The sequence below is a fragment of the Oratosquilla oratoria genome, chromosome 8 (assembly GCF_046742065.1).
Source record: "Oratosquilla oratoria isolate Oo_2021 chromosome 8, ASM4674206v1, whole genome shotgun sequence".
NCBI lineage: Eukaryota > Metazoa > Arthropoda > Malacostraca > Stomatopoda > Squillidae > Oratosquilla > Oratosquilla oratoria.
In genome coordinates this window covers 52833848-52848882 of record NC_134784.1, presented here as the reverse complement: position 1 = coordinate 52848882, position 15035 = coordinate 52833848, and the positions used below count along the sequence as shown (strand labels likewise).

Sequence of the window (15035 nt, the reverse complement as noted above, 5' to 3'; positions counted from 1 at the left end):
GGCGATTGGAAATGTTACCACATGAAATACATTTTTCTACAATTACAATATTTTTTTAAAATACAAAGATTTGAGTACGACGTAGCGTACTGAAAAATTGTAACAGAGATACACAACAACCAGTTGTAAAACATCTGGTTACATTACATCAAACTAAAAAGAAACATAACCAAAACAACTTGGCAAATCTGCGCCCAGATGCTAACGTTCACGGCTACTTGACCTGAGGGCAAGGCATTAACAAAAGACGCCGCTGATCTGACCATATTTGACCTACTGGGTCTGTCAAACTTGTCCACAGCTGGGCGATAAAGTGTGTGGGGAGGGGGGGTGAAAAATGCGTGCTGATGTGATTATTAGGTTCTGATGTGATTATTAGGTCTAGTCTCAATGGCTCTTCCTCATTTCTATTCCTAGTATTCTCTTCTATCTATTGTAGCATTGTATGTTCTATAATCATATCAAGTAATACATTTCCCCATAGGTCGTCTACACCCTTCATTGTCATCTCTTCCCACCAGATTTCTTTACAATGAAAGTCACCCATTATAACTATATCTCCCATTATCTTATTTAGTGTTATCCTTGTGTCTTCTAACATAGTTTTGTGTTCTCTCTCTTCCCATGGAGCCGTTTTAGGAGACACATAATTTACCATAAACTTCCTGCTCTTCTTGCCCCTGGCCTCTATTTCCATCATAATCATCTCCACTCTATTCTTTCCATATGTAACATTCCTCACATTTATATCCTTCTTAGTCAGGAACAACTCCACCACCTTGTTTTACTTCTCTGTTTCTAATCTAATAATTATTTGCACCATGTCCTACACCGTTGGGTGGTAATGGACCTTTCAATTTTGTCTCTACAATCCCCATTATGTCCGGTTGTTTTTCCTTCAGGTAATCATTCAGTTCATTCAAGCCTGTTATTAAGTCATCTATATTTGTGTAAGACACTTAATTTTCTGTTACCTCCATCCCATTTTCTGTTTCCCTTCTGTTTTTTTCTGCTATGAACCATTTCCTCACATTCATATCCACTACTCTCCAATAGAATTTCTCTTTGACTCTGTTCTGTTCTCGTTTTTTTTTCTTAGCTTCTATTCTTTTTGTTTTCTCTTCCTCTTTCCTCTTTATTCATCTCTCTTTTTATCCATATCTGTTTATACTGATCACTATTTGCCAGTTTCCCTGTTTTTGATAAGACATTCTCTGTTGTTGTTTGTGACCTGAATTTAACCTTAATTGGTCTGATCTTTTCTACATTATATTTTCTCAATCTATACAGTATATCTCTTCAATTTCTTGTTCATCTTCTTGAACTATTTTCAATACCTTGTTTACTTTTTCTTTCTCCTCTACTCTTGTAGTCCTACTTGGATTATGCTTCTCTTCCATTCCTAATATAATTATACATTTCTTTTTATCTGCTAAGTCTCTTATTATATTTTCCTTCTCTCTCATCACTTTAATAACTGTGTCCTTAGTTTGTTCTTTCATCTGTTGTTTCACTATTTCTCTAAATTCAAATTTGTTATTCTCTTGGATTTTTTCCAATTACTTGCCTCTTTTGCTATGGACTCTTTATTCTCTTTATTGTTCCTCTTTAATTCTTCATTCTCATCTTTTACTTCCCTTAACTGTGTTTTTAATTCTTCTATTTGTTTAGTTAGGTTTTGGTTCTCCTTCTTTAGTTTGTCCAGTTTATCATCTCTTTGTATAACTAATGTTAGTTGGCTAAACCTAACCTTCATGCTTTGTTCATTTTTTTTAGTTTCTCCTCTAGACTTACTAGTCAGGGGAGGCTGTCATCTCCTCCCTCATTAAATCCATAGAAGTAATTATCACCTATTTCCATTGAGCTGCTTTTATCTATATTTCTACTTTTAATACCTCTGCTCACCTGTTCGACCTCGTCTGTCATCTGCACACCTTTTCTTGACACCCCTTCTGATGTCCAAGGCCCATTTGTCCCCTAAGAGGTCCAGATTTTCAGCAGCTGGATTTTAGATGTGTGTGTGTGTGTATACACACACACACATCTAAAATCCAGTTGCTGAAAATCTGGACCTCTTCCTGGCCAGCATTCAAGGTCAAAGGTAAGGGGGAGGGAAGGAGGGAAAGAAGATAGAAAACAAATACATTATTAAGTTAAAAGTAAGAAAAATGGAGACTAGTCCAGCCTTTCAGTTTATACTGTATATGCATGTATATGAATATATATATATATATATATATATATATATATATATATATATATATATATATATATATATATATATATATATATATATATATAAAGCGACCTTGGGTCACCCACTGAACGAGACTGAACACTTCAAACATTTTGTTCAAAAAGCTCACATCTGTGGCCAAAACTATCACCTTTGACCTGTGTTTGGATTGTTAGTGAAATCAGGTTATTCAGTCAGCTGCAACTCCAGCTCTTCCAATGACGTTATTGGCTGTCATAGTACGTATTCCTAATCACTTTGGTCTCTGGGAATCAATAAACAAATGATTCATTCCACTAAAATATATTTAACTTTCCGATCTCATTAAATATACAATTTTTTCTTCATAACAATGTATTTCAATGGAAAAAATTTTTTTTATAAAAATTGTAAATTCATTATCTGAATCGAATTTGAGTCACAGCATCACCTTTGATGACGAGGAAACTTTCAGAACCAAAGTTGGAGCAATTTGTCAAGGTCAAAGATTTACATAAATCTTCCACGCGGGTGTAAACGACACTAAATGAAGAAATATTAGGTAACATTTAATAGTTTTTCAGGTGTTGATGACAGCAGTTTCTTGTTCCTTTTAAATAAGGCCAGACAATTCTATCCAATTTTACTTCTTGGGACAAGTCACTATATAACAGATGCTTCTTTTATCTTATGTCATCCATTTGTTTCCCTCTCATCTTAGCTCCTTCTAGTGGATGAAGGTCATCCCTGTCTCCTGACCCACTGCCAAGATCATAAGCAAATCCACATCAAGGCCCTACCACATTTACATGGACAAGTAATCACCGATATACAGTAGATAGTTTTATTCTATACACGTAATTGGTCCATAAATAAAATCCATATAATGCCACCATATTCTTACTCATAAAACTACACTGAAAGCAACATCAACCAAAAAATTTGCCTAAAACACTGACTTAGCTACAGTACTACCTCTCATTAACGGACGTTAATTAGCTGTCTTTGTGGTGTTTTCGCTGTGTTTTCGGTGTTTTTGGTACTGTTGTTTAGTGCTGTACAATCACTATGCCACCCAAAAACCACTCCAAATCAATATTCACATCAACGGACACCGTTACCCCCCTTTTAGTCCGTTAATGAGAGGTAGTACTGTACAATTATCTAAACATATCTTATCTAATTATACCAGTTTTCATAGATGTGTTAATATAATGCTCTATATATGTACATATAGATATAGATACCCCAAAGTATACAGTATTATTTGGCACCACTGAAAATATAAAATAATTTGTTACTTTGGTAAAAATAAAATTTTATAAAATGGACTGAACATGAATACGAAATACCAAGCATTAAAGGAAAATTATATATCAAATTACTTCAGTGATAACAAATCAGTTTCACCAAAAGATAAACATGAAGGAGCTGCATGACTAAATACATGGTTCATTGCCTCTGAATCCAACTATGTTTAGGTTAGGAAGTTGTTTTAATGTTTAATCTTCTCTTTGGTCAGACATTTTTGTGTTTAGGCAAACTGAGTGGTGTGTGTTCATGTCACCCATCAATATGTGTCTTGTAAGCTTAGTGGTGGGATGTAGCCCTGGTTGGCTGATGTGGTGGGTGGTATACAAATGTGATACTGTATAAGTTGTTTTCATTATCTGTGTTTGTATTGTCATTATTTCATTTGTAGTGTCTGCTAGTACTTGTTTTTTTATTTACTTATTTATTCATTTTATTTTATTCATTTATTTATTATTTTATTTTATTTTATTTTTTTATCTTATTTTTTTAGAAGGGTATGCCGCTGCATATTAGCGTTATGAGCACACCTTGTGTTGAGTGTGGACTTCCCAATTTTTGTGTATTCAGTGAATATGGATAGAGTGGGTTGGGGCATTAGCTTTGTTTCAAGTATTAGTGTCATGTGTATGTTGTGTTTGTGCAGGAACTGAAGTACCTCCATCTGTTTGTCATACTGTTGATAATTATTTGTTGTACATTTTGAGTGCTTTTTGTGTTGGATTGCTTTTGGTTTTGTTGTGTGTTGGCTTCAAATCCAACTCTTAGTGTAATGATTTGTGTTAGCATATGTGATGCATGAGATGCATCCATGTGTAGCATATGTTGCCCTTGATAGACATGTGAGGTATGTACAGGTTTTGTGCGCATAGGACATGTGCATAAGCCTAAGTTAGTTTCTATGTCTCCAGCTAGAAGCAGGTGTGGCAAGGCAGGTGGCAGAGTATTGACCTTATATATAAAAAAAAAGAGAGAGAGAGAGAGAGAGAGAGAGAGAGAGAGAGAGAGAGAGAGAGAGAGAGAGAGAGAGAGAGAGAGAGAGAGAGAGAGAGAGAGAGAGAGAGAGAGAGAGAGAGAGAGAGAGAGAGAGAGAGAGAGAGAGAGAGAGAGAGAGAGAGAGAGAGAGAGAGAGAGAGAGAGAGAGAGAGAGAGAGAGAGAGAGAGAGAGAGAGAGAGAGAGAGAGAGAGAGAGAGAGAGAGAGATTCACCATTGTCTGGAGACAAAGAGCCAGCCCCTTCAAAGCCTCATCTCTTTGTGAAGGTGAGATTTCACAACACTTTGCAGATCAATGTCATTGGATCCTCTCCAAGGATACACTCCATGGATTCTTCATCTTCTCCCAGTAGGTAGTACATCCTCTTCCAGGCATGTTGTATTAGTTAGTAGGAATAACTTATGGATTAAAATTTTTCTAATAAAAACATTGGCCCAATAACAGGTACCTACACAAGATGGTCCTAAGATATGGGCATAATAAGGAATTGTCTTCTCACTGCTCACCTTCAAAACCCATGAACACCCTCACTTCTAGCCAGAGGTGCAGCCCCTAAAGGCTGACACTCAGTCTCAGGACCAAGAATTCTCTCTACCAGCTCTTGACTGTATTTCTTCCACTTCTTCACACATGGAGAGCTGACAACCAACAACTGCTCCCCTCCTCCTCCTACTTCTATATGCCAGTGACACAGAACCTGTATCATGGTAATAAAACATAAACCAGTTTTCTCACAGAGACATTTGTTGGAAGGCCTGAGGACCACTGCCAGCCACTGGAAGGCTACAGGTTTCCAGTCAGCGAAACTCGAGGCAACATTTATTATTATCTATTAAACCCGTTCAATCAAATTTGTATGGAGGGCTCCTTTTCCCCAAACCAGGGGACAGAACTTCCTCAAAACAATAATTTCCTTATTTCTCTCACAAACTACCACTACAAACTTGCATAAAAGATGGTATCATTCAGACACTCCTTGCTGAATACCATTCCCTTCTATCATCTCTCTAATCTGGCTTCTGTGCTGGTCATAGCACTATAGATACCCTTGTGCTAACATAAACAACAATTTATACCACCTTGACAGCCAACCAACACACACCATATTTTACTTAGAAAGGGCACATGACAACCTACAAATGATCAATTCAACACAAACTCTTCTCTCTATGCATCCCTGGAGCTTTACCCATTGTTATATCTCAATTCCTATTCCATTAAATTTTCTAAATACTAGTAGGAACATCCTTTTTCTCCTGCAAAGAACATCTTCAGCATCCTTCTCTTTACCATAGCCATGGACAGTATAACTAAACATATTCTGCTTGAAATGATCAAACATCTAAAAACACTCTTCCTGTAACACATTCATGTCCAGAACTCTTCCAATCACCCCTCTGGATACCACTACATAACCAGTATCTGCCCTTTCAAATATCCTCCCATCAACCACCCTGACTCATGCATACTTATGATTACCTTTCTTTGCAAACACTGCTCACAACCATTTCTCTTTCATTACACATCTCTGAAATTTTCTCTTTTTCATTCCTTCCTGACAAACAATATTTCTCTATTACTACATCATCTTGCTCATCTCCTACTCTAGTTTTTAGATCCCCAACATTGCTATACTCACATTCCTACTCTCCACACATTCATTATATACATACATATACCAAAGGCTTTTTTCCCCCTTACAAGGAAAGTAGCCAAAAAACAAAGGCATAAAAACCACTCCCACCCATTCTATCTCTATCACACTCCACTCCCCTCCACCCTCTTATCTTGGCACCTCCTGGATGATGGGTCATCCCTGCATCTTGTCCACTACCCTGTGTCAGAAGTAGTACCACAAAACAGCACATCCACAGCAAGGCCACTTCATTAATTCGGTGAGTCCCCCCTCTCCGTCCCCTCATACAGAAATGGAGATGGGGAGAAATCCCTTTGGGCTGCATCAAATTTTCCCACACATACTCCCTCACCCCCCATCCCCCACCCATTCCACCTCATGGATCACATCATCCATATACAACCATTCTCCATTCACCCGTCTTCTGTCCTCTCCTGTCCTTCCTCAACAGACATTCCCCTCTTCCCCAAAGCCCCTTTTACCCCATCCATGTGACATTAAACCATATAATCATATCATCCATCTCATCCTAGGTCGCTCCCTCATGTTTACTCCTTCCACATCTGGCTTCCACACCTCTTTTACTAGTCTTTCTTCACTCATTCTCTCCATGTGTCCAAACCATCCCAATACTCTTTCATCCACCCTATCTCCCAGCTCCCTTTCCATCCCCATTTTCCTCCTCACCTCCTCATTTTTCACTCTATCCAGCCTAGTAACCCTTATCATACTTCTTAGACACCATCTCAAAACACATTCAAACTCCTCTCTTCCTCTCTTATGTTCCATGTTTCTGCCCCATACAGTGCTGTCGGCACAATCACTCCTTCATACATTTATTACATAGGGTAAAAAATAAAATAAAACAATAAAATCATCTTTAATTGTGATGAATGAAATAATTTAAGTCTCCACTCTTTGCAGAGTAAATCTATCTGTGCAAATAAATATACAAATACATTCCTCCAGGAAAAATCTTACAAAATGAAGAAACAACTGCAGTCACACTGTCAGCTGTTCAAACAAATCATCTTCATAAGTATGAATTTTTTTTTTTCTAATATACAGTATAAACCAGTTGTAGCCCCTGCCATTCCATCAAAGATCGAAGTTCGATACAGTGAGGTGCTGTACATTGTTTCTCGCTGTTGAAAAAATAAAATAAAATAAAAATTCAGTTTAATCCAAGTTGCTGAAAAGAGGCTAAAATTAAGGAGACTTAAATTTGTCCCTAATGATTAAAAACAATAATAATAATAAAATAAAAGTTGTACTGCATCGTTTATTTTCAGTCCCATTTTGCAAACAAAAAGATCACCTGTCAAGGCCCAATGATATCCAGTGACTAATATTTGTGTAGATTGGCAAAGTGCATAGGGCAAGGGTGGTAGCTTTAGACAAATTTAGCCTTTTCATTTGTGCTCCTAACTTTTCACTATTTTGAGTCTTTACTCTAAAACCAAGGCACAATGTATCTGCTCCAAAATCAATGCAAGGAAATAAATGGAATTATAGTATCCTTTCTCTCCTTTGATGGATGGGGTGGTGCGAGAAGTAAATGCAAGCATAGTGAGTTGGGGATTGGAGACGGTTAAAGAAAATGGAGAAAAGTGGGAAATAAGCCAGTTGTTGTTTGCTGACGATGCTGCGCTTGTAGCAGGATCAGAGGAAGGACTGAGGAAATTAGTGATAGAGTTTGGAAAGGTGTGCAGAAGAAAGTTGAAGACAAATGTGGGTAAAAAGTAAGGTAATGAGATGTACAAGGGGAGAAAGTGGCAGCAGACTGGAAGTGAGTATTAAGGGAGAGAGACTGAAGAAAGTGGATAGTTCTAGATATTTGGGTATAAATGTGGTGGGAAAGGGAGTGGAGGTGGAGATAGAATGTAGATTGAGAGAAGCAAGTAAATGCCTTGGGGTTAAAATGTGTAATGAGAAATAGACATATAGGAATGGATGCTAAGGGGAGATTGTATGAGGGAGTGATTGTGCCAACAGCACTGTATGGGGCAGAAACATGGAACATAAGTGAGGAAGAGAGGAGTTTGAATGTGTTTGAGATGGGGTTACTAAGCTGGATAAAGTGAGAAATGAGGATATGAGGAAGAGAATGAGGGTGGAAAGGGAGTTGGGAGATAGGGTTGATGAAAGAGTATTAGGATGGTTTGGACACATGGAAAGAATGAGTGAAGAAAGATTAGTAAGATAGGTGTGGAAGGCAGAGGTAGGAAGAGTGAACATGAGGGGGCAACCAAGGATGAGATGGATGGATGGGGTAAAAGGGGCATTGGGAAAGAGGGGAATGTCTGTTGAGGAAGGATGGGAGAAAACAGAAGATGGGGGTGAATGGAAAATGGTTGTATATGGATGATGCTGTGATGCATGAAAGGGAGTGAGTGAGGGATGGGGGGGTGAGGGAGTATGTGTGAAAAAATAAACTGACGCAGCCCAAAGGGATTTTTCTCCGTCTTCTCCATTTCTGTATGAGGGGACAGAGAGTGGGGTTTGCCGATTTAATGAAGTAGCCTTGCTGTGGATGTGCTGTGTCTTGCAACACTGCTTTTGACCCAGGGCAGTGGGCGAGATGCAGGGATTACCTGTCATCCAGGAGGAGTCAAGATAAGAGGTCATAAGAGTACCAAAAGTGAGGAACTGAATTCCAGGGTTCTTTTCCAATGGGAGGTGTATGTATGTTTAATTTTACTATCTCAAACTTATTCGTGCTACCCACCTCTGCCTCCTTCAAGTTCCATGTCTCCACTCCAGAGCCATGAGCACACTCCATCATAAAATCTCCTCCCTGCATTCACCCCAAGATATCTACTTCTCATACAACTTTTTATCTCCTCAACTTACTTCCTCTTATGTGGGGATTAACCAAGTCAAACTACAGACTCACATCATACATGAACTTCATTAAATCATCTGTTTTGGTGATTCAGGAATTTGTGATGTCTGCAAAATTGGGTGTCTTGCCTAAGATGAGTACCTTCTCACATGTGTGTGGATCACGTGCATGGTTGGTGATAGGGTTACACCATCTCAGCACTTTGGGGATGAAGGGTTGCCCTCCATCACACTGCTCTTCTGCAGTAGGAACTCAGCAGCTTGAGCTGCTTTACCCTTACTAATTTATCATGGCCTTGCTGTGGATGTGCTGTGTCCTGCGACACTGCTTCTGACCCAGGGCGGTGGGCAGGGTGCAGGGATGACCCGTCATCCAGGAGGTGCTCAGATGAGAGGAAGGGTGGGAGGGGTGTGGAGTGTATTTAGGGATGAAATGGGTGGGAGTGTTTTTATGCCTTCCCCTTTTTGGCTACCTCCCTTGGAAGGGGGAAAAAGCCTTGGTATATGTATGTATGTATGTAATTTATCATATAGCTACAACCTCCCCTCATCAACTACTCAAAATAATTTTGAAACAAAACAGAAGAGAAAAAAGTTTGTCATTGTGAAAAAAGTACAATAATAATTTCACATTCACCTACCCTCAAAATATGTCGTGTCCATGGCATCCTCAGGCTGAGGAACAAAAGGGGCCTCCATTTCCAGCAGACACGACCAATCTATGTCTTTGAAGAGTTCCATTTTACGAAGGTCTTCTGCACTGGCTCGTATTTTGGGATCATATGCTAAAAGGCAATCAATGGTATGGGTGGCTTCAGCAGACAGGGCTTCAACTTCTTCTGGCCATGGAATATCTAATGTAAGAAAAAAAATATTATATACTTTTTAATAGTTTATGAAAGGACAGGTACAGATGGGTTTGGGAGACGGGAGCAGGCCAATCTGTGGTGGTTTGGTCATACTATAAGAATATATGATGGAGTGAGAGTAACAGGTCTACCAAGGAAAGGATGGTTGGATGAGATAAACAATAATATACACACTAAAGGCTCTTTCCCCCCAGTAAGGGGGGTAACTGAGGCACATCCACCTTGTCTTCTGTCACACTGCCTGGGTTGAAGACAAGACAGTTAGACACAGCACTTCCACAGAAGGGTCCAACAGCTGTAGATGGTTTACCCACACCGATTCATTATATGACAACTCCCACCTCCTCCTCATCAACTCAAAAATTGAATCCAGCACATGAGATGAAAATCCCTCTAGGCTACATCATTTTTCAGTCTTTCTCCAATCACTCTTATTCTCCATACCCTCTCTACTTTGTTTCATAGATATTCTTCACGCATCTAAGGCCCCTTAACCCAGCCCATTTACTTCATTCTTTGTCTTCCTCTCAAGTTCCCTCCACCCCATCTGCTTTCTACATTCTTTAGCCACTCTTCCCTCATTCATTCTTTCCATATACCCAAACCACCTCTGCATTATTTGATCTATCCTATCCGACAAGATATAGGTGTGAGTAGAAAGTGGCTGTAAATAAACGAGAAATTGCAGCCCAAAGAGTTCTTGTCTGCTCTGTAATTTCTCAAGTGAATAAAAGTGAAGGATATGTGTCTCGCCTCTGACCCAAGCAGTGAGTGAGGTCCTAAGATGACCCTTCATCCACAAGGAGCTATGGTAAAAGGGACAACAAATGGGTCTTGTATGGGTGAAGGTTGGGTGCATCCTCAGACTCAGTCACCCCTTTATATGGAGGAAAGAGTTTTTGATATATTTATGTACACACATGCAAAATTATTACCTCTTTGTAAGATATTCTGAAAGACTTTTTCTGGTGTCTCATCATTAAAAGGTGGAACTCCAGTCATAAATTCAAACAGGCAAACACCCAGTGCCCACCAATCAACTGATGGCCCTGAAAAAAAATGAAGATGGAAAAATAAAACAACAAATTTAACCAATTAATTGCATACATACATACATACATACATATACAGGCTTTTCCCCCTTACAAAGGAGGTAGCCAAAAAACAAAGGCATAAAAACCAAATCCCACCCATTCCATCCCCACATACTCCACTCCCATCCACCCCCTTCCCTCCCTCTTATCTTGGTTCCTCCTAGATGACAGGTCATCCCTGCATCTTGCCCACTGCCCTGAGTCAGAGGCACCATCACAAGACACAGCACATCCACAGCAAGGCTGCTTCATTAAATCAGCAACCCCCCTCTCCGTCCCCTTATGCATGAAAAAAATAAAGATGGAAAAATAAAACAACAATAAAATTAACCAATAAACTAATATACATATATACATGTGTGCATGCATATATATTGATGGTAATTTGGTTCAACATCATGAACTCCTCCCTATCAAGAGGACAGGACAATGCCCCATTACAGAGGACTTTGTAGCATGGAACTTAATGAACCATGCCCTTGGTCCCATTCATTGCGGTAGGGTTCAAACCGCTGTCACCTCAACTTCCATTGCAAGTAGTGACATTGACCTGCTTGGCCGCAAGTAGTGAACATGCACATATTAAAAAATAATAATAATAAAAATAAAAAAATAAAATAATAATAATAAAAAAAATCCTTTTTACAGAGTATAACTAAGTCCAATTTTACATTTTCTCATCCAAAAATCCTTTCTTTGTCCTTCCCATCTTAGCTCCTTATGTATCAAGGGTCATCCCTGTTCCCCGCCACATCCAATGTGAAAAGTAATAATGAAATATACCATGTCCAAGTCTAAGAAGCAACTCTGGAGCCAAGTAGTCTGGTGTTCCCAAGATGCGAGAATTGGATTTGTCTTTTTGTCTTCCTCTTCGCACGCTTTTTGGGGCTCGCAAAGGGGTCTGACCTTGCAACCTCTGAATTGGAGTACTCGGTACACTCTGTAGAAAGTAAAATGGGGGTAAATGTAGACCCAAGAAGTTCCAATAACAATGTGGACATGTTCACTCATAATAACTTCAAAATCGAGCAACTCACTGGTTTACGAGCTGGTGTGTGAAAGCTGAGAAAGTTGTGGGGCAAATGGTTTGATGCTGATATGTCGGAATGGGTGACAGCCACCTGTCCTGTACAATCTGGTGTGCAGTCAACTTTGCTGTCCCCTTCCAATACATCGCTCTCACTATACCACCGGACAAGCTGCAAAAGCAAAACCAGAAGTTTATCTATTATTATTTTTTATCATATACAGTGTAAAGAATGAGAAATTAAATTACAAATTACCTTCAATTTTCCATTAGGGTCTTCATTTGCATTACAGGCTTCTCTGAAAGGAAAAAAATGGTACTATTAAGTCTGCATCTGATATATATGTAAATCTGCTCAATTTTATGAGTAAGACAGAAACACTTAACAGCTAAGATAGCACTGAACTGAACTGCTATTAAAGACTGCAGTATTACTTGAGCAATGAAAGTGAAAAAAATGAAAACAAAGAATATGACTAACCTTTGAAATGCTGATCCAACATCTTCTCCCCTTGGTTGCAAAGGAAGCTGGGGGCTTTGAGCTACATTCCTTCGCTTTACATCTTGTTCGTGAATACAAAATTGTAAAACCTCTCCAGTCAAACCTGTGCTTTCCACTCTATGCCTTATAGGACTATGGTCCATTTGACCATGAGAACGTTTGATAGGTCTCGCTTTTGAGGCACTACCAGTACAACAGGCAAGCTTCAAAGGAGCTTTAAACCTTTCACCATGAAGGTCTTGGCTTTCCATGCATGCATTTTCCTTGTGGGGAACTGAAGCAGCACACAAACTCTTTGATGAAATGGAACAGTCCCTATCCTGCTGTGGCTTTCCAAGTTCCGATGTGATGAAACTTCCACTCATGTTCACTGGAGTCTCGCAGTCAGCAAGGAATATCGGTTTGGATGCTGGAAGCTGAATGCTCTCACCTGTGCTGTTGAGTTCAAATGACAAGGAAGGAGCCTTGCTACTTGCCAGTGCTTTGTTTTCGCATGCTTCTGGAATAGGCGAGCTTGTGGCAAATTCACTAGTTATGTGCAATGGCAATGAAGGATGTCCTGGGTTTAGCACAGGTGACACATTATGTGGGAGGGAAGACAGAGCCAAGATCCTATGAATTGCCTTCGGCACACATCTGAAGTGTACAGCATTACCTTCCTTGACAGTTTCGATGCTCATTTCTTCAGACTCACAGGTGACATCATCCATGAAAACATCTTCGTTACTGCATTCCAACAAATTTCCAGTATCTTCAGTACTCTGAGGATCAGTACTTTGCCGAGTCATTTCTTTATCTAAAGCTTCTGTAAGAGCCTTTTCATTAATTTTGGGAGTAGACACTAGGTCACTCTTGACTACCATCTTTTCAGGTAATAGTTGCTGTAACTGCAAAGGTTTAGCCATCTCTGGCAATGACACTGGAACATCATCTTCAAATACACTTTCCAAGCTGGTATCTTGCAATGGTGCTGCCAGGGGATGAATCCCACTCTCTGTACCACCATCACTCAAAACAGACAATTCTAATTCACTGGAAATGTCTCCTCTTGAAATAGGAGAGTGAGCCATAGGAGATTTTGGTGACATCAACAAGGCCTGTGTGGATGTAGAATGGTTTTCATCAGCTGACGAAAACATTGGCTGATCATGTGCAGGACTATTTCCGACAGGTTCTGCTTTGGTGTGCTGATCTTTTGTTGGCGTGTCATCTGCCGAGAACAAAAACTGTCGCTTGAGGTCTTCTAGACTGTTAGTATAATTGGGGGGTCTACCTGAAATTAGATAATATATATAGCTATCCATATTTATTTATGTTCAGCCACTAAAACAAATTATCTATGCACCAAATCTAAATCCTTCTTCAAGAGCACCACATGAGAATGATAAGCATAGTTCTCATAGTTCTATGGAAGAGCTTTTGGTCTCTCTCACCCCTCACACTATGTCACACAATCATATCTCATCGAAAGCAATATAAAAACAATCCCAGCTACTCAAACATCTACAATAATTTCCTATCAATATTCCATAATATACCTGCACAAAAACACACTTGCACAAAATAAAAACACAAAAACACATGTGTTCTGAGTGACCACAAAAAAAAAACACTCTACATAGACCACCAAATTCTATATTCAACCAAACTTCTCCAAAAATTACTCACAAGACAAGAGAGAATTACACTAACCCATCACCACCAAGCAGTAAAACAGTACTAGTAGAGAAGAAAAGGTAAAAGGTGCAGATGGAGAGACGATAATGGAAGAGAAGGCAGTAAGGGGATGATGGGCAGAATATTTTAGGGAGTTGCTAAATGTGAAGGAGGATAGGGAGGGAAAGATAGTTGCAGTGGGAAATGCTAAGAAAATGACCGTGATGAGTGAGGAAAATGGAGGAGAAATAGGGAAAGATGAAGTGAAGGCAGTTGTTAAGATGATGAAAGCAGGTAAGGCACCTGGTCTGGATGGATGCCATGCAGAATGTATAAAAAAAAGGAGGTACAGTGATGGTGGACTGGCTGGTGAGGTTATTTAATGTTTGCTGGAGAGAGGGTAGAGTGCCGGAGGACTGGAGGAGTGCCTGTATAGTTCCACTTTACAAGGGAAAAGGAGACAAGTGTGAATGTAGTAGTTTCAGAGGGATTAGCTTGTAAGTGTAGTTGGGAAGGCTTATGGGAGGATCTTGATTGAGAGGATTAGGAGAGGAACAGAGGGAGTAATTGGTGAGGAACAGTGTGGATTTAGGACGGGTAGAGGTTGTGTAGATAAGATCTTTGTGGTAAGACAAATATGTGAGAAAGCTATAAGAAAGGGGAAGGATGTTTTTTGGGCTTTTATGGATCTGGAAAAGGCTTACGACTGGGTAGACAGAAAGGCACTGTGGGAGGTTATGCAGATATATGGGATAGGAGGAAAGCTTCTAGGAGCTGTCACGAGTTTTTATGAGAGTAGTAGAGCTTGTGTCAGGATTAGAAATGGAGAGAGTGAATGGTTCGTGGTAAAGGTGGGACTTCGTCAAGGATGCATTATGTCGCCCTG

The 15035-nt window shown here is 39.5% G+C and overlaps 1 protein-coding gene across 2 annotated transcripts in view; it reads right to left on the bottom strand.

The window, feature by feature from the left end:
* Positions 1-5965: 5965 nt before the first annotated feature.
* gwl (serine/threonine-protein kinase greatwall) overlaps positions 5966-15035 on the bottom strand; it is a 37457-nt gene continuing 28387 nt past the window's right edge. The window contains exons 9-15 of one of the 2 annotated variants that reach the window (XM_076189216.1): positions 12473-13703; positions 12248-12290; positions 12002-12163; positions 11748-11904; positions 10806-10919; positions 9643-9855; positions 5966-7302 (exon numbers count right to left, since the gene is read on the bottom strand). In XM_076189216.1, the coding sequence (XP_076045331.1) occupies positions 7256-7302; positions 9643-9855; positions 10806-10919; positions 11748-11904; positions 12002-12163; positions 12248-12290; positions 12473-13703 (1967 nt within the window). In that variant the 3' untranslated portion in view covers positions 5966-7255. Of the gene's footprint in view, positions 7303-9642; positions 9856-10805; positions 10920-11747; positions 11905-12001; positions 12164-12247; positions 12291-12472; positions 13767-15035 lie in introns of both variants that reach the window. The other variant, XM_076189215.1, reaches the window with a different exon arrangement.